The 27,054-nt window shown below is 45.0% G+C and overlaps 1 protein-coding gene across 1 annotated transcript in view; it reads right to left on the reverse strand.

Moving 5' to 3' along the window:
• LOC130131363 (inactive dipeptidyl peptidase 10-like) overlaps window positions 1–27,054 on the reverse strand; it is a 47,831-nt gene that overhangs the window by 19,573 nt on the left and 1,204 nt on the right. The window contains exons 2-11 of the mRNA XM_056301030.1: window positions 22,001–22,115; window positions 21,496–21,591; window positions 12,086–12,180; window positions 10,438–10,512; window positions 9,182–9,234; window positions 8,728–8,809; window positions 2,228–2,348; window positions 1,113–1,267; window positions 446–543; window positions 223–346 (exon numbers count right to left, since the gene is read on the reverse strand). Of these exons, the coding sequence (XP_056157005.1) occupies window positions 223–346; window positions 446–543; window positions 1,113–1,267; window positions 2,228–2,348; window positions 8,728–8,809; window positions 9,182–9,234; window positions 10,438–10,512; window positions 12,086–12,180; window positions 21,496–21,591; window positions 22,001–22,115 (1,014 nt within the window). The remainder of the gene's footprint in view (window positions 1–222; window positions 347–445; window positions 544–1,112; window positions 1,268–2,227; window positions 2,349–8,727; window positions 8,810–9,181; window positions 9,235–10,437; window positions 10,513–12,085; window positions 12,181–21,495; window positions 21,592–22,000; window positions 22,116–27,054) is intronic.

The following is a 27,054-nucleotide window of genomic DNA, read 5'->3' on the forward strand; positions in this document are numbered from 1 at the left end:
AAAAACATTTCAAAAAGAGAAAAAGCTTGAGGATATCCGATTATTCAACTGGACTCCATGATGGAGACGTAGACTGTAGTGAATTGTTACACAGCCAGCTTCGAGCGGAGGACGCTGTTTCTACGCCTTGTGATTTTTTGCCAGTGTGTGAAGTGAAGTTGTTTGGGAGTGTGTCTCTTGTTTTTTTGATTTGTGGTCATTTCATGCTTCTCAGAGACTCACCACAGTGCAGACGCCTGTGGCGGCATCGCAAAGCATCAGTGCAGAGGAGTTGTGGAAACGGTTCAGCCATCGCACAGCGAGGTGGGTGTTACTGATCCACCTCACCATCACCACATAGAACTCCCTGCAAACAGAGACAGACTGCAGAATGAGACTGGGATTTTGTGTCTAGCTGTGTGTGTGTGTGTGTGTGTGTGTGTGTGTGTGTGTGTGTGTGTAAAACCTCATCTTGAACTGATCGGGAGGCATCAGGTCTTGGGTGTGTGTTGCTCCAAACAGAGTGACAACAGACAGTCTGACTGTAGGGTTGACCTGACCAGCCTGAGAGAGAGAGCGAGAGAGAGAGAGTGAGAAAGAGAGAGAGAGAAAATCAGACATGGGATTATCTTTTTTTTTTGGATTTTTTCCCCCCAATTGTACCTGGCAAATCACCTCGCTCTCTGAGCCGTACCAGTTGCTGCTCCGCCCCCTCTGCTGATCCGGGGAGGGCTGCAGACTACCACATGCCTCCTCCGTTACATGTGGAGTCACCAGCCGCTTCTTTTCACCTGACAGTAAGGAGTTTCACCAGGGGGACGTAGCATGTGGGAGGATCACGCTATTCCCCCCAGCCCCCCCCCCCGAACACGCGCCCCGACAGACCGGAGGAGGTGCTAGTACAGCAACCAGGACATATACCCACATCCGGCTTCCCACCCGCAGACACGGCCAATTTGTCTGTAGTGACGCCCGACCAAGCCGGAGGTAACACGAGAATTCGAACCATTGATCCCTGTTGGTAGGCAACGGAATAGACCGCCACGCTACCCGGACGTCCTAGACATGGGATTATAAAATACAGTTAATGAATACTGCATTTCCCACGATGCCCAGCCAGGCTGCAGGCATACCGTGGGATAGGGGTATTGTAGTCCTTTGGGGTAGGTGCTGCCGGTGAACTGGGGAAGAACCATGTTGGGCACCAGCGTGTCGTTGATGGTAAGAAAAGCCAGTCGGTCTCCGTCAGGTGACAACCAATAGGCCAGATGGGAATGCAGGATCTCCTCTGAAATATAAACCAAAATCCCAAAATACCTTTCTTAGCTTGAATAATCACTCACTCTGATTATTTTTTTCATTTATTAATGATTGTTGCTGATTGTTTTTATAGCTATTAGTTATTTTCATTTTAACTCAGAGTATTGGAGGTTATATTAACCCTCGTGTTGTGTTCACATCAAAATGACTAGCAGCTATTAGCGATGGATATTGTTACTGTCACACACACACACACACACACACACACCCCGCCTGTGATCTGATGACTGATCGGTGACGATGCACACAGATCGTCTGTACCGCCTGCAAACTCTAATGTGTTTTGTTGGACAGTCCAATTCTGGAACCAAGTCACGTTGTGTTTAACACTTCTCAGAAAATGATTGTTTTTCTGCCAAACGCTTCAGGATGTGAAGCTTTTTAGATTTTACATGAACATGGGTTCAGTCTCCCGCCAGTCTACCGCCACCCGCCAGGTTGATGTTTTTGTCCATCACTTTCAGGTCAGATGCCAATAATGTTTTGGTGCACAACCAATTTTCTAAAAAAAAGAACCTGATTAAGCTGAATAGAAACCACAGTAAATCAAGTGACTGGTGAAAAGTCCAGCTCTGTTAACGACATGAGGCTTTCAATGATTTAATTTGACTGACAGTTTGATTACAAACGTTTACATGTCAGTTGCAATAATCAAATCATTGCCTTAATTTGATTAAAATCAAAGTTTCAACTTGCATGTTAACACACTGAACGGATGTTTCAATCTACAACACCTATAAATAACCACGAAGCGCATCAGCCAGCTGGACCAGCTCATGTGACACCAGTATAAACCAGTCTGATCCCATTATACAGAAATACGAGTTGCGACGTTCCCTGAGGTCTACAGAAGCAGGAGGTCCAGCTCGCTTACGACCCCTGAATCTGGACCAGTGGCAGCACATGCAGGCGGCGTGTCCGTACGAACCTTCATACAGCCAGTCGGCAATCCCATTGAAGACGAGGCCCTCCATCCCAGAGGAGGTGATCCTCAGAGAGTTACTCCTCACATCCAGCTGGTAGTAGATGTTGTTCTCAAATATGTAGATCTGCCAGAGAGAGAGAGAGAGCACAGACACACACTATCAGAGTCTACTTAACCATGTTAAAACATAAATCAACTAGACAATGTGAAATAATTATTAAATAAAAATTGCTGGCATTCATCAAAACTGGTTCTAAATTGTATTTGGTTAATTTCTGTGTGGCTACGTCCTGGGTGAAGGGCACCGGCCAAATGAGACTGTATGCAAGTCCTTCAACTTCTGGCAGGCCGGTGACTTGAGGCTGCTCTCTAACTGGTTGCTTCAGATTCCCCACGGACTCTCCTCATTTTATTGGCAGTGAATTGGCATTGCTTTTGTTTTTTATCTAATGTGATTGGACAATTCTCAATGTCGTCTTTCCTGTTCACATGCTCCAGGAGGCGCGACTGTCACTGCTGCTCCTAAGTTAGCTGACCGGTACTTTCAGGAGATGGCAATTTCAACAGGAACCTCAGAAATCATAGAAAATTCAGTTATTTCCTCACAAAAACACCCTTTCACAAGGCGCTCACTGGAAGAAAAGAGGATACAGGAGCAGCAGGCAAGTGATGGAGGACAAGCTCACTGGAAGAAAAGAGGATACAGGAGCAGCAGGCAAGTGATGGAGGACAAGCTCAACCTGGAGCTTCTCTCGCTCTTGTTCTGACAAACGGAGATGGCTAACTGGACGTGGTGTAAGTAATGCCTTTTTTTCGTTCTTTTTTTGGCTTTTTTCCTATTTTTTTCCTTCCCAGTTGGACCCAGCCAATTACCCCACTCTTCCGAGCTGTTCCGGTTGCTGCTCCACCCCCTGCGCTAATCCGGGGAGGGCTGCAGACTACCACATGCCTCCCCCGATACATGTGGAGTCACCAGCTGCTTCTTTTCACCTGACAGTGAGGAGTTTCACCAGGGGGACATAGCACGTGGGAGGATCACGCTATTACCCCAGTTCCCCCTCCTCCCCAAACAGGCACCCCAACCGACCAGAGGAGGGGCTAGTTCAGCGACCAGGACACATACCCACATTCAGCTTCCCACCCACAGACACGGCCAATTGTGTATGGAGGGACGCCCGACCAAGCCAGATGTAACATGGGGCTTTGAACCGGCGATCCCCGTGTTGGTAGGGAACAGAATAGACCGCTACACCACCAGACAGTAATGCCTTTTATTGCTTTCCCTGTTTGCTGTTTCAAAGTGTTGGCACCAAAGCACTGTGGACAATTACGGGGGTACAAGACCTAAAACAGCTTTATGAAAAATGAAAACGGCACTTAAGCAGCTGCAGTCATCTGGACAAACCGTACATTTTCTGACATCTTCTGACATTTTCTCTCAGGCTTGGCATTGCTGAACACCTACATGAAGACTAAAGGATTAGCACTGGAAGACACAACAGAGAGGTGACAACATACTGACACTTCCTGTCCAGAATAATACTGCATGAAAATTTGTGGAGCCTTTGACCTAGGCTGGCGTGGCCACAATGAGAGAGAGAGAGCGCCGATAAGCCCGGAATATTCCGTGCGGGTTGTTTTTAGATTTGTTTTTATTGCTTTTTCGCGTGTTTATTCAGAGAAGTCAAACTGGAACTACAAGCAGACAACCGGAACTACAAGCAGACACTAGAGGAAAGTACAGCACATTAGCGACACCCATTGTCAAATTACTGTATTATAACACTCCCATTAAATTTTACAATGGCATTAAGGCACTTCACACTAAATTATATTACTAAGAGCTGTGCTCTCCTTCACAAATAATGTCAAGATAATAAATCTTTAAACTGAAAAAAAAAATTGTAAGATTCCTTTTCTTACTCCTTTTACCTTGCTTACCGCTTTCTTACTATTTTCAACAGAAAAACAGAGCCTATTACAGTAAACAGAATTACATAGGGAAAAGCCCAATTTCTCTCCTAAGATATTCAAACTTCTGTTTAGTCAGTGGCTTGGTCAAGATATCTGCCTTTATGTCATTTGTTGGGCAATATTGCAGTTCTATTTGCCCATTCTGCACACATTCACGGATTTAGTGGTAGCTAATGTCTATGTGTTTAGTCCTTGCGTGATCCACTGGATTCTTCGCGATTGCAATGGCTCCTTGGTTGTCCTCCGGGATCACTGTGGGCGTAGCATCCATTCCGAGATCATTCAGTAATCGTCTCAGCCAGGTACCCTCTTGAGCAGCTTGACTGAGTGCGACGTACTCGGCTTCTGCTGTTGAAAGTGCAACTGTTGCTTGTTTCTTGCTGAGCCAGCTCACTGCTCCTCCACTCAGTAAGAATATGTTGCTGGTTGTTGAGCGGCGGTCATCCTGATCACCGGCCCAGTCAGGATCTGAGAAGCTGATCAAAGTTCCAGACTCTGACTGCTCATACTTGAGAGCAAGGTTCACTGTACCTTTCAAGTATCAAAGTATTCTCTTCACAGCAGTCAGATGTGCAGCATCTGGATTTGCATTAAACTTGGACACATCACTCACTGCTTGAGCTATGTCTGGTCATGTGGCCATCGCAGCATATAGCAGACTTCCTACCATGGACTGATAGGTACTTTGGTTCACAGGCTTACTGACACAATCACTTTTTTCTCAATTTGCCGTTGGCATCAGCAGGAGTTGCAACAGGATTTGCATTATCCATCCCATATTTTTGAAGAATGGCTTCAATGTAATGCTTCTGATGAAGTAAGACACAGTTCTTTTCTTTGTCTTGGACAACAGAGATGCCCAGGATATAAGACAGCTCACCCATGTCCTTCATTTTGTAGTGCTTCTTGAGAGCAATTTTCAACTCGTTCATGCTTGCAATCGACTCCGTAATCAGAATCAGATCATCCACATAAACAGCGAGTATCTCAAGCTCTTGTCTTAATCTCACAAACACATAGGAGTCTGATGTGCTCTGTTTAAATCCAATTTCCATCATGAACTCCGTGAAAGCCTTGCTCCAGCAGCAAGGAGACCGCTTCAGTCCATAGATTGATTTCTTCAGTTTACACACCAAGTGTTCCTGCCCTGGTTTGATGTACCCTCTGGTTGCTCCATGTAGATTTTTTCTTCCAGGTGTCCATTGAGGAATGCAGTTACTACGTTCATCTGGTGCACATGTAGATTGTTCTGGATGGCAAAGAACAGTAATGTACGAATTGAGCTGAAACGTACCACAGGTGAAAAAGTATCATCATAGTCAGCACCATACAACTGTGCGTAGCCCTTTGCGACGAGTCTGCACTTGTATCTCTCCACTCACTCATCACTATGATGCTTGACTTTGAACACCCATCTTGAGCCTATGGCCTTTCTATCCCTTGGTAAATCCACTAAGTCCCACGTCTCATTTTCCAGCAGTCACTCATGTTCCAAGTCAGCCGCCTCCTGCCATTCCTTTGCATTAGTACTCAGCATTGCTTCTTTCAGTGTGCTTGGCTCTATGACATGACACACATTGGCATAATGATCAACAGTCACTATATCAGCAAACTCATCATATCCATATCTCCTTGGAGCCCTTCTGATTCTGCCGCCATCTCTAGCAGCTTCATCAACAGTGACCTCATCATCTGGTGTTCCACTCTCATCTGTGTTCATGGTTACCTCGTTCTCTGAGCAGGTCACTTCCACTTCCTGTTTCCAGTCGAAGTCCGATTCATTAAAGATGACATCACGACGAATTAGAATCCTCCTTTTCTCTTCATCAAACAGGCGATAGCGTTTGGCATTGTTTGCATATCCCATGCAACAAAGCTTCATAGCCTTCTTGTCCAGCTTTCTTCTCTCTATGTCTGGGATATGTGCATAAGCAACACAGCCAAACACTCTCATGTGACTCATGTCCAACTTTTTGCCACACCATCTCTCGTAGGATGTCTCTTGCTTCAGGACAGATGTGGGCACGCCTGTTCTGTATATAAGCTGCAGTTGCTACAGCCTCTGCCCAGTACATCTTTGGCAACTTAGCATGAGACAGCATACTTCTAGCTGCTTCAATTAATGTCCTATTTTTTTCTTTCTGCAACACCATTTTGCTGTGGTGAGTGAGGTACGGTCATCTCATGGTGGATACCTTGAGCCTTCAAATATTCTTGAAACTCCTTTGATGTGTACTCACCACCATTGTCTGTTCTCAGTCTTGTGATGTTCTGCCCACACTCATTGGAGAATGTTTTCTCAAATTCCTTGAATTTGCTAAGGACTTCACTCTTCTGTTTCAGAAAGTAAACCTTGCAGCATCTAGAGTAATCATCGATAAAAGTCACAAAATACTTTGCTCCACCTATAGATTCAGTCTGCATGAAACCACAGACGTCACTATGGATCAGCTGCAACTTGCGTTTGGAATGGATTTCTCCAACTGGCTTGTATGGCTTTCTAGACAGCTTGCCTTCCACACATCCTTCACAGAAAGGAACCTCTTTCTCTGCAGAGAAGTCCACTCTGTTCACCAGATCTTTTAGTTCCTTCAGCTTGGTGGTGTGACCCAGGCGCTGGTGCCACAGGCTGGCTGCTACTGATGCACTATGACAGACAGATGAACTTCCTTTGACGTCCAGCTGATACAGACCGTCAGATCTTTGTGTTCTAATTCCTTGAAGAGTTCCATCTTTCCCACGTATGTAGCAGCGAGACTTCTTGAACTGCACCGTATTTTCTTTTCTGGCAGCAGCTCCCACTGAGAATAGATTCCCAGATAGCTTTGGAACATACAGCACGTCATACATTGTGACATTTTTTACATCACTTACTTTGAAAGTCATTCTTATTTGGACATTGCCAAGTCCTAGGATGTCAACCACCCTGCCGTCACCGAGTTTCACAGACTGTGCTTTTGAGAATTGCTGGTAGTCCTGAAGAATTTCTTTATCACATGTCGTGTGCTTTGATGCTCCCGAATCAATCAACCATTCGACCTGTTGTGGCCTCTCAGTCGGGTTTGCCTCTTTAACGACAAAGGCACTTTCAGACGAATCTTCTGCATCTTCACACATCATGCTTTTGGCCTTGTGGGTTTTCTTTTTCTTTTTCCAACTTGGACAGTCGTGTTTTATGTCCTTCTTTCCCACATTTGTAACATCTCCACACGCTTGGTCTTTCAGCTCCCACTGCCTTGGAGTTAGCCTGCATATCTCCACGAAATTGTGATGACATGGCTGATGCACCACCTGACGTCGCACCGCTGGAGTTATCATTAGCATTCACTCGCTTTTGCTCTTCATTTATTAATGCTTGCTGAACAAACTGCAGTGTCAAATTGTCAATCTTTGTTTCTAGCGCGGTGACAATTGTAGCATAGCTTGGTGGCAAACTACCCAAGAGTGTTATAATTTGGTTTTCCTCTTCAATCACAGAACCTATTGCTCCTAGCTGATCAGTCAGTTCCTTCATTTGTTTTAAATGTTCATTTAAACTCTCTCCTTCCTTCATTTCCCATCTGAAATATTTTTTCTTCAGGAACAGTTTATTTGCCAAAGTATCTCTCTCAAAATGTCTTATCAGCATGTTCCACGCCTCTTTTGGAGTCTGGCAGCTTGTTATCAGGTACAACTGGGGTGTACTTACATTCAGCACTAACACAGAGAATGCCTTCTCTCTCCGTTTCGTGAATTCAGCTTGTGCGTGCGCATTAGCATCTGCGGCTAGGATATCCGTCTCCATTAACACGCCCCATAGTCCTTTCGCTCTCAGCAAGTGTTCCATCTGAAATTTCCACGTTGCCCAGTTCTCTGGTCCGCTCAGCTTGTCAATAAACAGCTTATCTTCCATTGTGAATTCCACAACACCGTTTATATCACACAAAACTCCGGTAAAACAGCCTTTTAGCGACGCTCTGGGCCCATAACCTATTGCTTTTTCGCGTTTATTCAGAGAAGTCAAACCGGAACTACAAGCAGACAACCGGACTACAAGCAGACACTAGAGGACAGTACAGCGCATTAGCGACACCCATTGTCAAATTACTGTATTACAACAGTTTTTTCATTATTTATTTATTTGTTTCGCTGAGCTGTGAAGTGCTGCCTCAGTTTGTTTGTCCCCAAAAATGTTATCACCAGCCACCACTGCATAAAACTTACACGTCAATAATAAACTGTGCAATACACACTGATGGAAAATTAAAACTTCAAACTTGTCTAGCTGCAAGTAGGACCAGTTTTTACTTTTTTTCCCTCAGAGATTTTCTTAAAAGAAAGAAAAGGCCTCTGAGTTACACTTTTTTTTCCCTTTTTTTTTTTGTACTTTTCTCTTTGGGACCTTAAAGTCAGCTTGGATAATAGAAGGCAAGCCCTTTGAGATGTAGCAGAGGAGAATATGGAGCAAGTGGGAGGAAGAAAGAGGCGTTAAACACACACACACACACACACACACACACACACACACACACACACACACACAGACTTACCAACTGTTGTCCCTGTCGTCCCCAAGCTGCATGCTGGAGAACTGCATTCTGAACCTCAGGTGGATTCAACTCCCACACCTCCCTGACACACACACACACACACACACACACACACACACACACACACACACACACACACACTCATAATTACTCAAAATTAGGTACATCTTATAATTAAAGTGCACATAAGACAGAATTCAACGCACTCGTAAATATTCATACACATTCATTTAGACACGCACGCACACACACAAACACGCACAGATCCAGTCCTTGGCTGAAATGCATGCACACATGTAAAGCACACACAACCCACAAACACGTTTAAAAACACCATCTGTCGCTGAGAGCATGACGCCTGAACCGTCAGGAGATAAGGACAACCTGCAGACAGCACCAACGAAGAAGAGTGTGTCAACACAAACACATGCTGAGTGAGCAGAAGCAGTCCTACCGTGTGTCTATGTTGTAAATGATGTAGGACGCCGTGTACGAGTACCTGAACACCTGCAACACAAAGACAGCTGTCAGGTACCACAGACAGTCGTCAGGCTGTGTGTTCACATGTCTGAGCCGAGGACTGGACCCAGCATGAGCGGACTGGATTCAGCATGAGCGGACTGGACCCAGCATGAGTGGACTGGACTCAGCATGAACGGACTGGACTCAGCATGAGCGGACTGCTCAGAGTGCAGGGGAGGGGAGGGGAGGCGTTGTCTGGTAGCATCATCCCAAACGTGGGTAGGGCAGACTGGTGGTAGGGCAGACTGGTGGTAGGTTTCATCCTCAGTAGTTTTATCTCCACACAGACATACCGTCTGTAAATAACATGTCAGTACTGAAGTACATGTTTCTACCCTGCATAGAAACCCACTGAATGTAGGCCGCGTTGTGTTGTAATGACGACTGTGTTGTTCTGTAATGAGTATTGTGTTGTAATGATTGTGTTGTTCTGTAATGAGGATCGTGTTGTAATGATTGTGTGGTTCTGTAATGAGGATCGTGTCGGGTACATTTCAAATCCCCGACTGAGAGAGACCTTAAGGTAAAAGTGTAAGAGCGACAGCAGGCTGTATTCCCTGCAGACGGAGGAGGGCTGGTGTGACCTGCAGCACATATTTGAGGAGGCCAAAGGACTCAGCATCACATCACCCACAACATCTTAAAACAAGGCATTAAAACAAAAGAACATCTGTTACGCACCAACACAACTTTTAAAAAGACCTGGTTTGAACATAACGGGTTTTAACTTGTCTAATATGAGACAGGGTTTTAGTTAACACTGAACTTGTAACCCCAAACACAGCTTAAAACCAACCCTTAACTGTCAGAAGAGACTGAATGACTTTTGTTTCATTCAGTAACACCTGTTTTACTGGTCATACTGGTCATACTGGACGTACTGGTCATACTGGACATACAAGGCATACTGGACATACTGGTTATACTGGTCATACTGGTTATACTGGGCATACTGGACATACTGGATATATGGTCACATTGGACATAGTGAACATACTGGTCATAATGGACACACTGGTTGTACTGGACATACTGGATATATGGTCATACTGGACATACTGGTTGTACTGGACATACTGGATATATGGTCATACTGGACATACTGGTCATATTGGTCACACTGGACAGCAGTACAAGGGGTTTTCTTACCAGTTTAATGTGAAGGCTGTTATTTCATTTAAAACTCACCTGTTTGACATCGTAAGCAAAGAGTGCAAACTTCAAATCCGGAGACAGTGAATATTTCACCACGCTGAAAGCCACCTGAGCATCGACAAGGAATGAAGACTTTACCACACGTAGAGAAGAGTCGACAGTCCAACGTGACACATCCTACACAATCTCTGTCAGCAATGTAATACCATCAACACATGTCTCTCCCACTCTGTCTGACCACTTTACTAGAATTAAAACATACAAATTTTCTTTTCTGACATAATTCTTTCTTTTTTTGGATTTTTTTCCCCCTTTTTCTCCCCAATTGTACCTGGCCAATTACCCCACTCTTCTGAGCCGTCCCGGTCTCTGCTCCACCCCCTCTGCCGATCCGGGGAGGGCAGCAGACTACCACATGCCTCCTCCCATACATGTGGAGTCACCAGCCGCTTCTGTTCACCTGACAGTGAGGAGCTTCACCAGGGGGACGCAGCGCGTGGGAGGATCACGCTATCCTCCCCCCTGAACAGGCACCCCAACCAACCAAAGGAGGCGCTAGTGCACCAACCAGGACACATACCCACATCCGGCTTCCCAACCGCAGACACGGCCAATTATGTCTGTAGGGACGCCCAACCAAGCCGGAGGTAACACGGGGATTCGAACCGGCGATCCCCGTGATGGTAGGCAACGGAATAGACCACTACACTACCCAGATGCCCCCCTTATGAGACTTTTAAGTTGAAAATTGAGGCTGTACTTCATCTGCTCAACACTGAGCGGTTTAGCCAATAAAACGTCTCATTAAAGTTGTCTGGAGTTTCTCTCATGTAGCTTTCTGGCAGGTTGGGTTCAAACCAGCAGTACGACCTTTCGGTCTGGTCACATCGTCTCAAACCGCTGGATGAACCCGTCTCTCTTAGGATGCTCTACTGGCAAAGACAAGCCCACCACGAGGCCTTAAATCCTCCCCAAATCCTCTTATGCAATGTTTTATACAAGCTATTACAACTCAGCAGGGGTCGGCCAATATCCAGTCTGAGAGGAGGCGCGTCACGTCAGTTTAATTTCTGACGCTGACGAAGGGTTTGTCATGAAAATGTTCTAGCGGGGAAGATACTCCTCTACATCCCATCAGTGCAGCTTGTTAGCTAATGTGTAATGGACTGTAAAAGACTGGACTGTGAGGGTGGCTCTCTACAGGTCTGGATGGAGGTACGGCAGCGTGAGGAACACCAAAGGGAAACCATCAGGGCATAACGCCTCATCAGCAGCCACAATACTGAGCCTGTGTCTCTGAAACGCTGCCGAATGTGTCTGCCGGTCACGTCCCTGACAATCTGAATATGACAACTTACTTCCTGGTTTGCTGACAGACTGTATCGAATACGAAAACGTGAATATCAACTCTGCATTATTCAGCTGTATGTAGTGATGACTGCATTTTCCTATAAATTACATCTCTTCCTTTTCATTTAAGCATCTAATGGAACTGGGCGGATGTAATGCACATGTCTGCAAAGCTATAAACTGCTCAGATTGACCAACTTGTCCAAACTGGCTCCGTTTCAACACCCACATGAGCTTTCTGTGAGTCTTCTGAGCAGGACAGTAGTAGAAACCAATAGAGAAGGTGCTTGAGAAAATGAATGGAGACAAAGGAGAAGATGAGTTTTCTTACAAACGTGCTGTTGTTCAGAATGACCTCCGTCTCATTCAGGACAAAGTTGAACTTGATGACGTGGCCGTCAGAGTTCCTGAAAACCACCTCTGCATCTGCGAGTTAGACGACAGAAAAAAAGAAAAATGTCAGCATAAACAAAATGGCTACTAAAGGTCACAATGTTGAGCTACGTGCAGCAAACAAGCCCGAGTCCAATCTGAACCAGCGGTGCAACGTGTGCGGTCCCTCCCGGCTGCAAATGTAAATGAGAATGTGCTCTTAATAAATCTGCCTGATGAAAGGTCACGTCACGGACGCCCCAAGTACATCTGGGTACAGCAAATGTGACCTGAATGTGGATATGCGATCTGAATAATGACCGATCCCATCTAGGAAAACCAGCAAACACTCCTTTCTCAGAGAAAATACCAGTCTGCAGGGCGCTGATGTCCGGGACAGGACATGTCAATCAGACGCCCAGCGGTACGAGGCTGGTCACCGCTGGTGTTGGCGGGGCTTACACTGAAGTGAATAGGAGTGTTTTTCTTGATTCGGGTCAGCCAGCGTCCGGGACACCGTGTACACCTGAACGCCTGTGTGTGTACACACACACACACACACACACACACACACACACACACACACACACACACACACACACACACACTCGCACGTCCTGTTTCCTATCTTAGGTCATAGTTATACCTTCCAAAACCAAGACCTGCTATCACATAATGTCACTGTCACATAAGTGTGTGTGTGTGTGTGCACACTCCTGGTTTGTGACTGACTTGTGCGTGAGGGATTTTTAATCCTTCTTATTTTGTAATGTAGTGTTTAGAAGAGTGAATGTGGGACGAAATCTAGACAGCAGATCATCACCAGTGTCCAGTTGAGGGTTTATGACCACACCCATGACCTTTACATGACCTTTCTACACGCCCATTCCTCTGTAACACACCAAGAGTTCACACCCAAAATGTCCTCTATTCATTTTAAGGTGAAAAAGTGGACCAATTATCAGGTCTATTCTTTACTGAGCAGCAATTAATGACACAGGATCTCATCCCCATCCCGGAGGGAGCAATCCACCATGGTTCTCTACTGGAAAATGGGGGATTGCTCCCTCCGGGTTGGGGATGAGTTGTTGCCTCAAGTGAAGGAGTTCAAGTATCTCGGAGTCTTGTTCACGAGTGAGGGTAGAATGGAGCGGGAGACTGACAGGCAAATTGGTGCAGCATCAGCAGTAATGCGGACGTTGTACCGGACCGTTGTGGTTCACTACAATTTTCCAGTCAATCTTCGTTCCAACCCTCACCTATGGTCATGAGCTTTGGGCAGTGACCGAAAGGGTGAGATCACGTATACAAGCAGCTGAAATAGATTCCTCCGTAGGGTGTCTGGGCTCAGCCTTAGAGATAGGGTGAGCAGCTCGGACATCCGGAGGGAGCTCGGAGTAGAGCCGCTACTCCTTCGTATCGAAAGGAGCCAGTTGAAGTGGTTCACGCATCTGATTAGGCTGCCTCCTGGGCACCTTCTTTTGGAGGTTTTCCAGGCATGTCCAACTGGGGGGAGATCCCGGGATAGACCTAGAACTCGCTGGAGGGACTAAATGTCCAATCTGGCCTGGAACGTCTTGGGATCCCCCAGGAGGAGCTGGATGTTGCTGGGAAGAGGAACGTCTAGGGTGCCCTACTTAGCTTGCTGCCGCCACGACCCGACCCCAGAGAGGCGGCTGATGATGAGATGAGATGAGATAATGATACAGGATAGGTTACATAATGTGAAAAATTAGGTTTGATTGTGAGTCTTTGCTCCTACCAAGTCCTTTTCTCATGCTGAGTAAAATTTGATGCTAAGAAGAGAGACGTATAATGCAGCACAGTGAAGGAGTTGTACCGACGTTAGCCAAAGGAACCCATCTGAACAGGATTGTAATTTTCACAGTAAGTGACGGCAAGATGTTGCAATGGCAGCATCTTCATTGAGATTGCTGGCATGTCTGGAGGCTTCCACGTGATTCAAACAATGTACGACGGGATTTGTGAGTTGTCTGCCTGCCGTGTGCTATTAACGTGAGCATCCTGGCCAAGATGCATGCCATTTCATTCATTTTATCCAATGTCATCATTTATATTACTTTACTCTTACTTGGATTGTTTATGCTGGGCCAGGTCAGAGAGGTTTCTGTTTGTAGAAAACATCATTAGTGAGCTAAGAGAGCTAGCCGAGCAGAAAGAACGCTCACCCAGAACACCATGTGATTGGTGAAAAGAATGCACATGCAGAGGCATACAGGCGTAGAAACACACACACACACACACACACACACACACACACACACACACACACACACGAACACAAATCCCCAAGCACATGTACCAACACACATGTGCCAACACCCATGGAATGAATATTTAACATGACCCTGTTTACCATGAGCTATTTTTTTTAATCTTACTTACATACTCTCTCTGTCTCTCTCTCTCTCCCTGTCTCTCTCTTTCTGTCTCTATCTATCTCAATATGTCTTATGTAATCAGGGAGACGTATTCCACCGGCTATATCTAATCCAATACAAAAAAGCACTAATTTATATTAACCATACACATATACATTGATGAGCCAAAACATTATGACCACGCACACACAAACTGAATAACGCTTGATCATCTCCAAACAAGGTCTCATGCCAAGGTCTGGCTAGATAACCGAACTGGTAACCAAATAATCAGTTCTTGTAGTCAACGTGCTGGATGCAGGAGAAATGGGCAGGAGTAAAGACCTGAGCGACTTTGACAAGGGCCAAGTCGTGATGGCCAGACGACTGGGTCAGAGCGGGGTGCTCCCGGTCAGCTGTGGTGAGTACCAACTGACAGTGGTCCAAGGAGGGACAAACCACAAACCAGAGACAGGGTGTTGGGCGCCAAAGGCTCATTGGTGCGTGAGGGCAACGAAGGCTATCCCGTCTGGTCCAAACTGACACACGGTCTACTGTGGCACAAGTCACACAACATTTCAGCAATGGTTACAGGAGGAATGTGTCACAACACACAGTGCATCACACTCTGCTGCATATGGAGCTGTGTAGCCACAGACCGTTCAAAGTGCCATGATGACTCCTGTCCACCGTGGAATGCACCTACAATGGTCACACAAGTGTTGGAACTGGAGCTTGGTGCAGTGGAAGAAGGCCGCCTGGTCTGAAAAGTCTAATTTTTTTTTTTGGATTTCCCCCCCCTTTTTCTCCCCAATAATATCCAGCCAATTACCCCACTCTTCCGAGCTGTCCCGGTCGCTGCTCTACCCCCTCTGCCAGTCTGGGGAGGGTTGCAGATTATCACATGCCTCTTCCCATACATGTGGAGTCGCCAGCCTTTTCTTTTTTTCTTTTTACCTGACAGTTAGGCGTTTCGCCAGGGGGACGTAGCACGTGGGAGGATCACGCTACCCCCCCCCCCCAGTCCCCTCCCTCCTGAACAGGTGCCCCGACCAACCAGAGGAGGTGCTAGTGCAATGACAAGGACATATACCCACATCTGGCTTCCCACCTGCAGACACGGCCAATTGTGTCTGTAGAGACACCCGACCAAGCCGGAGGTAACATGGGGATTTGAACCGGTGATCCCCATGTTGGTAGGCAACTGAATAGACCCCCATACCACCCAGACGCCTGAGTCTCATTTTCTTTTAGATCGCGTGGATGGCCGTGTACGTGTGTACCATTTACCTGAGGAAGTGATGGCACCAGGATGCACTGTGGGAAGATGACAAGCTGGTGGAGGGAGTGTGATGCTCTGGGCAATGTTCTGCTGGGAAACCCTGGGTCCGGCCATTCATGTGGACATCAATTTGACACATGCCAGCTACCCAAACATCGTTACAGACCAGGTACACCCTTTCATGGTAACTGTGTTCCATGATGGCAGTGGCCTCTTTCAGCAGGATAATGCCCCCTGCCACACTGCACACATTGTTTGGGAATGGTTTGAGGAACATGATGAAGAGTTCAAAGTGTTGCCCTGGCCTCCAAATTCTGGTCCACCATACGTGTCTCTTCCGATCGAGCAACTGTGGGATGTGCTGGGCCGTCAAGTCTGATTCACAGCGGCTCCACCTCACAACTTACCGGATTTGAAGGACGTGCTGCTAATGTTTTGGTGCCAGACACCTCGGCAGGTTGGCACTGTTTTGGCATCACATGGAGGACCAACAGCATGTTAGGAAGGTGGTCATAATGTTTTGGCTCATCAGTGTATTAGGAACACGCACAATAAAAGCAACTTCATCATGAATAATTCACATACATAGATTTCTACAGTTTAATGTAAATACTGTATGTATACTTGTCTATACTGTCAATCACTGCTTTTTTAAATGCTCACACACACACACACACACACACATCACCCTGGATTCCTACCCTCATCACTACATCCATTTTTGATGCAACCTTTTTCCGGTGTAGTGTAAACTGCCTTCTGTTTGTGTCGATTGTGGATCATTTTGTAGACTTGTTTTAGAAAAGTGCCACTAAAACAAGCTGAAATACGAACTATGACAAATTATAACCTTTTGCAAAAGGTAACTTTAAAAAGCAACGTCTGCTGAGCGTTTACTTTGTTTCCATGGTAACATGAGTACCAGGGTAGATGATGCAGACATGAAGTGATGCTGACAGACCTGCTCCTCACTTTGACATGTCTATCTGATAAAACCCGAAACCCTCACCGTATCTCAGGGTGTCTCACCCCCAGGAGGACGTGTAAACTCACAGTAGAAATACCGTTAGGAGGATGGATTATGACCAACTAACGTTTTATGTGAATGACTGAAGATAAAGAGCTCATACAGCTGAGATACCCGCCTCTGAAAGTTGGTTATTAAAGGGGTAGTTGTGCGGTTTAGCCTAGCTTAGCTCAATTGCTGGATGTCTACCAGGATCGTTAGCAGCTCCTCTACAAAGAAGGGAAATACACCTTCTCTGAAGCTGATGCTAATACTTTTAACTGGTTAGCCTAGCAATTAGGAGTTTCTCAACAAACGTTTTCACAAGTACATATGAAATCCTACAAATCAGATTATACCTCCAAATGATTTTTCCATGATACACATATCCGTTTTCTTCTGCCATAGAAGAATAAGAATAGTATGATTTTTTAAACAGAATTTATATTTACTAATGCTTTAATTTTATTTGTACTGATACTATACGTATACCACAACTAAAATGACTCGTAACGTCTCCAAGTCTTCTGAAGTCTGACAAAAGTCCTTCCGCTTCTGGTGTGGCAAGATGGTGGAGCGAATTCACATTTCAGCGGCTTCACCCAGTACCGTCCACGCAGTGCCTTTGTCCACGTCTAAGTTTTGTCTTCGTTTGATGGCTGAGAGAGCTGGCATTGGATCTGCTGGGGGAGCCTGGTCTGATGCATCCGGTGGGCCCAAGGACCACGGCCCTGCCCGAAGCTGCGACCCAGGAGGAAGCACTGAGGGCGCTCTAAAGCCCAATTTATACTCCAAATGTCGGCTAGCAGACAGATGTCTCTTGACTATTTTGACGTCATGAGAGACACTTTTTGTGTCTCCCAGGGCTGTCGTGTACACAACACATTTTCTTATGTCGCAGACTCGCGCACATTATGTCGCTTAGCTGTGATTGGATAGTTGGATTGAAGGGACGAGGTGTTTGAGCATTGCCATGGTTTTGCTTGAGAGCGTTGTTTACATTACGCGCTATCATTCATAAAAAGAACACTCGCTACTGTTTACAACACAGCGCGTGACGCGAAACGTTTCTATAGATACCAGGAGACAGTCAGCGACATTGCAACAAGCATAAATGCGAGACACTTTTTTGTCTGCCGGGAGACATTTGTCTGCTAGCCGACATTTGGAGCATAAATTGGGCTTAACAGGACGCGGAAGCAGGGCGGGCTAAGCTAACTGCTAGCCCATGCAGACCGCCAGTTCTGACAGTCATCCTGGCTGGCATTTCTTCCCTTGGACAGTGATTTTTTTTTTACATTTTTTTTTTTTAGTTAGGCTATATGTGGTGTTAGTTAGTACGTGTGTTCTTGAAGTTCTTGTAGTTTTTGGATATGTGTTGTTGTCTTTGTGATGCGCTGCTGTGGGCCGGGGGAAACAGTTTCTGACAAATAAAATGTTCCTGATCGCTGAAATGTGTCGTGTGGTAGAAATCTTGACACCTGTCATGGTCCTCACAGGAGCTCAAACTACAGCAGCTTTTCAGTGAAGCTTTGACTCACAACGTGAACAACATGTGACGGCAGCAGTGTAACTGCTGTAGAGTCTGCCAGCTAATTTACATATAAACAGCTCCATGATTAAATAAACACCTTTAAATCCATATCCACTCCATTATGTGTGGATGTGTAAATATGTGTAAATATGAATACATGTGTACGAGTTCTTGCATGTATACACTTTTGCTTGTGTTTGTGCTTGTGAGTGCATTTGCGTGTCTGTGAGTGTACACACGCCTGTGTGTGTGTTTGTTTGTGTGTTCACCTCTGTGACCATTCCTGTGTGTGTCTGTGGATGCGTGTGTTATTCTGTGCATGTACACGTGTTTCCGTGCATGTGTGTGAGTTTTGCATATATTTGTATGCAAGTAATTGTGTTTGATGGTTGCATTTGCATGTGTGCATGAATGCACAATCATTTATGTGTGTGTGTATGTTTGTGTGTTTGAAGATGTGTGACAGTGTGTGTGTTTGTGTGTATTGATGTGTGTATGCCCTGTACATGTGAGACTGTCTCAGCCAGTGTCTGTAATGAAGCACCACGGGCTGCAGGACTTCTCATCATTATTATCTCCCAATGGAAGGACGAGACACAGTGGCACTCATATTCTGTCTGTCTCTAGTATTCTATATGTCTCTAGTATTCTGTCTGTCTCTAGTATTCTATCTGTTTCTAGTATCATATCTACCTGTCTCTACTATTATATCTGTCTCTAGTATTCTATCTGTCTCTACTATTATATCTGTCTCTTGTATTCTATGTCTCTACTATTATATCTGTCTCTAGTATTCTATCTGTCTCTACTGTTATATCTGTCTTTAGTATTCTATCTGTCTCTAGTATAACAGTATTCTATGTCTCTAGTATTCTACCTGCTTCTACTATTATATCTATGTCTCTACTATTACATATGTCTCTAGTATTCTATCTTTCTCTACTATTATAGCTGTCTTTACTATTATATCTGTCTCTCGTATTCTATCTGTCTCTACTGTTATATCTGTCTCTAGTATTCTAGTATTCTATCTGTCTCTACTATTCTATCTGTCTCTAGTATCTGTCTGTCTCTACTATTATGTTTCTACTAGTATTACATCTGTCTCTAGTATTCTGTCTGTCTCTACTAGTATTCTGTCTGTCTCTAGTATTCTATCTGTCTCTACTAGTATTACATCTGTTTCTACTAGTATCATATCTGTCTCTAGTATTATATCTGTCTCTACTCGTATTATATCTGTCTCTACTCGTATTATATCTGTCTCTAGTATATCTGTCTCTAGTATTCTATCTGTCTCTAGTATTCTGTCTAGTATATCTGTCTGTAGTATTCTATCTGTCTCTAGTATATCTGTCTCTACTATTATTCTATCTCTCTAGTATTCCATCTGTCCCTACTATTATATCTGTCTCTAGTATTCTATCTGTCTCTACTATTATATCTGTCGCTAGTATTCTGGTATTCTATCTGTCTCTACTATTATATCTGTCTCTGGTATTCTATCTGTCTCTTGTATTCTATCTGTCGCTACTATTATATCTGTCTCTAGTATTCTATCTGTCTCTAGTAATCTAGTATCCTATCTGTCTCTACTATTATATCTGTCTTTTGTATTCTATCTGTCTCTACTAGTATTTTATCTGTCTTTAGTCTTCTAGTATTCCATCTGTCTCTACTATTATATCTGTCTAGTATTCTATCTGTCTCTACTAGTATTATATCTGTCTTTACTAGTACTACATCTGTCTAGTATTCTATCTGTCTCTACTTGTATTATATCTGTCTCTAGTATTCTGTCTCTAGTATTACATCTGTCTCTAGTATTCTGTCTAGTATTCTATCTGTCTCTAGTATTCTGTCTAGTATTCTATCTGTCTCTAGTATTCTGTGTCTAGTATTATATGTCTCTGGTATTCTATCTGTCTCTAGTCTGGAGCAGGAGACCCGTCTTTCTCACAAATACAGTCTCTCTCTCTCCCCCGTCTCTCTCTCCCTGTCTCTTGCTCTCTCTTTCCGTCTCTCTCTCTCTCCCTCCGTCTCTCCCTCTCTCTCTCTCCCTGTCTCTCGCTCTCATCTCTATTTTTGTCTGTTTCTGGGTCATTCAGTGGGTCTTTCTGTCTCTGTCGTGGACTGTGATGAGTTCAGCTCCTCTGGAGGAAGGCCATTCTGTAGACAGTTGTCTTGTCTGTGACTTTCATTAAATAAAAAGTCTCTTTAGAGAGCTGCGCTTAACCAATTCAAAATCCCTTTTCAGGAATCAGTCCACAGTGTAAAGAATCCGCTTTTCAGACAGGCTCCACATTTTCATCATCCAAAGTACATTATCTTCTCCACATGAAGACATGAAGACTACTGATCACCCTCCCTCACACACACACACACACACAAAAGAAAAAGGAAAAACTATGAAGTTTCTGAGACACATTCAGACCAGACTGGTTGGGGATTTCAGGACCGATCCATGTCCGACTGCACACGGCTGCTTCAAGGCTGGTGTTTTATTTCATTATATATTTATATAATATATTTCATCATAAACTACTTTGTGGTCTTCCTGCCATCACTTCAGCTGTGAGCACCAATACATTGCTTCATGGTCCATATAATATATAAGTAATATACCATATATATTATATAGTATATATCTAGTTATTTATATATATAGTCATCCGTTACCCAAACTGCTTATCCTGCTCTCAGGGTCGCAGGGATGCTGAAGCCTATCCCAGCAGTCATTGGGCAGCAGGCAGGGAGACACCCTGGACATGCCGCCAGGCCATCACAGGGCCAACACACAAAAACAAACACACACACACACACACACACACACACACACACACACACACACACACACACACACACACACACACACACACATTCACACCTATGGACAATTTAGTACAGCCGATTCACCTGACCTACGTGGAGACACTAGGAGAACATGCAAACTCCACACTGAAGGCGACCTGGTATATACATATCAATGTAAAGTCTTGTGTCTTGTGTGGACGCCAGGAAGAGTAACTGCTGTATAAATGCACAGTGTACGTATGTGAAGGTGAATATAAAAAATACAAAACAAAAAACAAAAAAAAAAACAAACAAACAAAAAAAAAAACAGCTAAAAAGAGGGTTTCTGAATGTGTGAAATTGTTTTACTCACCGCTGATCCATGTGGGCTCCGGGTCATGGACACTGAACTCCGGTTTGAACAGATCGGCCACCGTTAGTCTGGATTTCCCGCTGCCGGGAACCTCGGCTGCAAAAACAAAATCAATTAATCTGTGAAGAGATTCAAACAAAGTGACATCCATGTAGCACATGATGAGTAATGTGATGACAGACCCAAGATGGAATGAAGGGACTGATGTTTATCCTCTTCCCGATTTAAATTCAGTCAAACACCAGCAGGAAAAAAAACATCCATCCATCCATTCTTCCTTTTATCCATCCACCCATCCATCCATTCTTCCTTCTTTCCATCCATCCATTCTTCCTTTTATCCATCCACCCACTCTTCCATCCATCTGTCCATCTATCCATTCTTCCATCCTCTCATATCTGTCTATCATGCATCTCTATCCTCTCTATCATACAGTCACAAACACACACACACACACACACACACACACACACACACACACACACACACACACACACACACTTACCTGGGGTAAGGACGACCACAGACATGGAGATGAGGGAACAAACCACCACAATCACCAGCAGAGAGATGGCGATGCCCCTCCAGTTCCTCTGAGGGGGGCTGACGTCCACAAAATCCTGTTAACACACAAACACACAGTCCTGTTAACACACCAACACACACACACACACACACACACACAATCCTGTTAACTCACACACCCAAACACACACACAATCCTGTTAACTCATCCACACACACACACACACACACACACACACACATACACACACACACACACACACACACACAAACAAACACACACTCCACTCCTGAAGACTTGAAACACTTCATGCAAAACTGCATTGCATTTCAATCTTCAAAATGGGTTATATGCAGGAAATAAAGACTGATCGATTGATCGATTGAAACAAAAAGAACAGGGGTTTTTGGGGGCAGTTTGGTCGCTGCAGAGGTCAGACCTCAGATCAAAATTACAATTTGAAATGTGTTTTGTCACCATTTATAAAAATGACAAAGTTTCAGTGTTTATAATCTGACATTGTTCACACGTAGACGCCCCGTATTTACAACACGCTTCATGGAAAACTACGTACGCCCACACTTCCTCCCCAGGCGTCACAGTTTAGAGGGAACAAACTGGAAGTTACCAGAAATCCTCCTCCTAGTAAACTGGGGGATCAGGAATCTGGTTCAGGAATCAGGAACACTTTGTCATTTCATTTCATGCGCTTGCGTACATGAAATGAAAGGAAAGGCCGTTTCCCCCAGCCCCCAGCAGTGCAACACAAAGACAAAAACACATCCAAAAACTACAAGAACACGCACATACCCAAACTAACACGGAACCAAACTAAACCAAAAATCAGTGTCCAGCCAGGACCGCCGGTCTGCATGGGCTAGCAGTTAGCTTAGCCTGCCCCCGCTTCCGCGTCGTCAGACCGCCCTCGGCGTTTCCTCCTCGGTCGCAGCTCCAGGCAGGGGCCGTGGTCCCCGGGCCCACCGGACGAAGCAGACCAAGCTCTCCCAGCCAGCCGATCCAGCGCCAGCCGATCCAGCGCCAGCCGATCCAGCCAGACACGTTCGACACACATCCCCGCACGCCACACGACGACATTAAAAAGAACCAGTCAACGCCGGGTGAGGCCACCGCCACACCGCCCTCGGTGTTATCGGAACTGCCGGTCTGTACGGGCTGGCAGTTAGCTTAGCCTGCCCCACCCAGCCGATGGAGCGCCAGGTCTCCCAGCCAGCAAACGAAGACAAATTTGCCCCTTTTCCACGACATGGTACCGGCTCAACTCGATTCGACTCGCCCTTTTTTCGTTTTCCATTACCGGAAAGTACCAGCATTTTGGTAACGGTTACCACTTTTCTGGTATCGCCTTTGTCGAGGCTCCGAAAACACTGGAGCGGGTACCAAAATCAACGCAGACCTCTGATTGGTCAGCAAAACGCGCCAGTGCGTCATCAATGCGCGCATGGGATATCGCCTTGCATTTTTAAATACCGAAGCGGTCGAAGCGGAGTTATCGTAAAAGTACATTTTGAAACTGAGAAAAATGGAGAGCCAGCGACCAGCTACAAAGAGGGGGTTACGGTAATGTTACGGTAATGCAAAACGACACAGAAGCAAGTCGAGTCGAGTTGAGCCGGTACCTGTAGTGGAAAAGGGGCATTAGACGCAGACGTGGACAAAGACACTCCATGGACGGTACTGGGTGAGGCCGCCACAAATGTTGAATTCGCGCCGCCATCTTCCGACACCGGAAGCGGAAGCGGAAATTGAAATGATGATGTTTTCTGTTCAAATGAAGAGTTTCTACTGTACAAAACTCGCAAAAAAATTCTCAAAAACACACATACAAACAATATGAAGGACAAACACACAATAACTACTGCTGATAATGTCAGTTTATCATGCAAACATGTTAGCAATGATTTCTGACAATCAAGATAGAAAGGTGATAGATAGATAGATAGATAGATAGATAGATAGATAGATAGATAGATAGATAGATAGATAGATAGATAGATAGATAGATAGATATCTGTTAGCGTGTGTTGTGTGACAGCTCGTGTAAAAGTTTAAATCCCTATGAAACACTATCAAGGCTGAAAGGTAACGTTGGACTTCGGCTTACAAAATTCCACTTCATTTGAGTCTTAAATCCGCCTTTTTTATGAAATATTGACCGATGCATGTCACATTGCAGGTTTTTTTCTAGTGTTGTTGGAATCCGTCTGTCTGGATGACTTGTCTGTTGCACAGCTATGTCTGTGGACGTGTCCGGACAGACAGTCTGAACGTGTTTGGACATCATCTGACACACTCCACCAGAAAGACACATATGGTGGACCAGACATCTTGCTCAAGGACACTTCAGCAGGACTCCCTGCTCATGACACGACTCTCTATGGGCTTCAACTGTGACCTCTCTGACCATTTGGTTGCTCTTTTCTGTTTGTTAGAAAGACCACCAAACTCCTACAGTTTCCTACAACTTGATGTATGGATCATGACTGATGACGACACTTTAAAAAAGGGCTGACAGAAATTATTATACATGAGGGATTTGAACCCTAAACACTCGTGGACGTGCTGTGATATCTGCGGGCCTCACATGAGAGAAATCCTCTAGACTCGAATAGGATAGATAATATTTATATCCATCCATTTCTCTTCTGTAAGTGACTGCTTAAATATGAGGAGGAGGAGGACGAGAGCAATTCACAGAGAAAGAGAGAATCGGACAGAGAGAGCGACAGAGATGGAGAGAGAGAGAGAACAGAGAGAGAGAGATGGAGAGAGGACAGAGAGATGGAGAGAGGACAGAAAGCACAGAGGGAGGACAGAAAGAGCACAGAGAGAGGACAGAGAGAAAAAGAAAGAGAGAGAGAGAGATGGAGAGAGGACAGAGAGATGGAGAGAGAGAGAGGATAGCGAGAGAGATGGAGTGAGGACAGAGAGGACAGAGAGAGATGGAGAGATGGAGGCTCGGTGTTGATTGACAAATTAGAGATCTCGTGGCCTCCCACACAGCATCACAGCTGCACTGATGTAAGTCACCGGCTCTGTGACTATCTTGTATTACTACTGCATGTACTCTGCATTACAATGTGTTTTACAGTAAATGCTTTGTGTTTGGCTCCATGGCTCTCCTTTAAACCCATACACCCCTGACTTACTGATGAGATGGGGCGAGTATTATGGCCTACATGATCCCCCATAGCATACACGCACGCGCAAACACACACACACACAAACACACACTTAACACATGTACAAAGTTGCACATACACAGTCCTGTTACTGTAAAACCTTGCAAGACAGCACCATTGTACTTTCCAGTTTACTCTGCAAGCAGGCAAGACACACAAACACAAACACACACATGTTTAACACAGACGAGAAAATAAACTCTCCTTTTCTGTGTCTCAATTGTGTTTAAGCAACTTGTGAGTGGTTTTCTCTGCATGCTGTCAGTTGTGTGAGAGGCTGCAGACACACAGTAACACATGTATGTGAACGTGAATATGAGTCTGTTTATGAGAGAGGGAGGTGTTGCAGGAGAGAGAGGGAGATACTGAGTGTGTGTTGTTGTAGTCGTTATTTTTTGTTTTTTTCTCATATAAAGGAGGATATTTCTTCCCTCTAAAAGACAGGTTCTCTACATGACAGATTCTCTATATGACAGGTTGTCTACATGACAGGTTGTCTACATGACAGATTGTCTATATGACAGGTTCTCTACATGGCAGGTTGTCTACATGACAGGTTGTCTACATGGCAGGTTCTCAACAGGTTCTGTACATGACAGTTTCTGTACATGGCAGGTTCTCTACATGACAGGTTCTCAACAGGTTCTGTACGTGACAGTTTCTGTACATGGCAGGTTCTCTACATGACAGGTTGCCTACATGACAGGTTCTGTACATGACAGTTTCTGTACATGGCAGGTTCTCTACATGACAGGTTGCCTACATGACAGTTTCTGTACATGGCAGGTTCTCTACATGACAGGTTCTCAACAGGTTCTGTACATGACAGTTTCTGTACATGACAGGTTCTCTACATGACAGGTTGCCTACATGACAGGTTCTGTACACGACAGTTTCTCTACATGACAGGTTCTCTACATGGCAGGTTCTCAACAGGTTCTGTACATGACAGGTTCTCTACATGACAGGTTCTCTACATGGCAGTTTCTCAACAGGTTCTGTACATGACAGTTTCTGTACATGGGAGGTTCTCTACATGACAGGTTCTCTACGTGACAGGTTCTCTACATGGCAGGTTCTCAACAGGTTCTGTACATGAAAGTTTCTGTACATGGCAGGTTCTCTACGTGACAGGTTCTGTACATGGTAGGTTCTCGGCAGGTTCTGTATATGACAGGTTCTCGGCAGGTTCTGTACGTGACAGGTTCTGTACATGGGAGGTTCTCTACATGACCGTTTCTCTACGTGGCAGGTTCTCTACATGGCAGGTTCTCTACGTGAGAGGTTCTCTACGTGACAGGTTCTCTATGTGACAGGTTTTCTACGTGACAGGTTCTCTACATGGCAGGTTCTCTACTTGACAGGTTCTCTACATGACAGGTTCTCTACATGGCAGGTTCTCTACATGACAGGTTCTCTACGTGACAGGTTTTCTACTTGACAGTTTCTCTACATGGCAGGTTCTCTACTTGACAGGTTCTCTACATGACAGGTTCTCTACATGGCAGGTTCTCTACATGACAGGTTCTCTACGTGACAAGTTTTCTACTTGACAGTTTCTCTACGTGACAGGTTCTCCATGGCAGGTTCTCTACTTGACAGTTTCTCTACGTGACAGGTTCTCCATGGCAGGTTCTCTACGTGACAGGTTCTCTACATGGCAGGTTCTCTACATGGCAGGTTCTCTACGTGACAGGTTCTCTATGTGACAGGTTCTCTACGTGACAGGTTCTCTATGTGACAGGTTCTCTACATGGCAGGTTCTCTACATGGCAGGTTCTCTACGTGACAGGTTCTCTACATGGCAGGTTCTCTACTTGACAGTTTCTCTAC

Source organism: Lampris incognitus, chromosome 21, assembly GCF_029633865.1.
Source record: "Lampris incognitus isolate fLamInc1 chromosome 21, fLamInc1.hap2, whole genome shotgun sequence".
Classification (NCBI taxonomy): domain Eukaryota; kingdom Metazoa; phylum Chordata; class Actinopteri; order Lampriformes; family Lampridae; genus Lampris; species Lampris incognitus.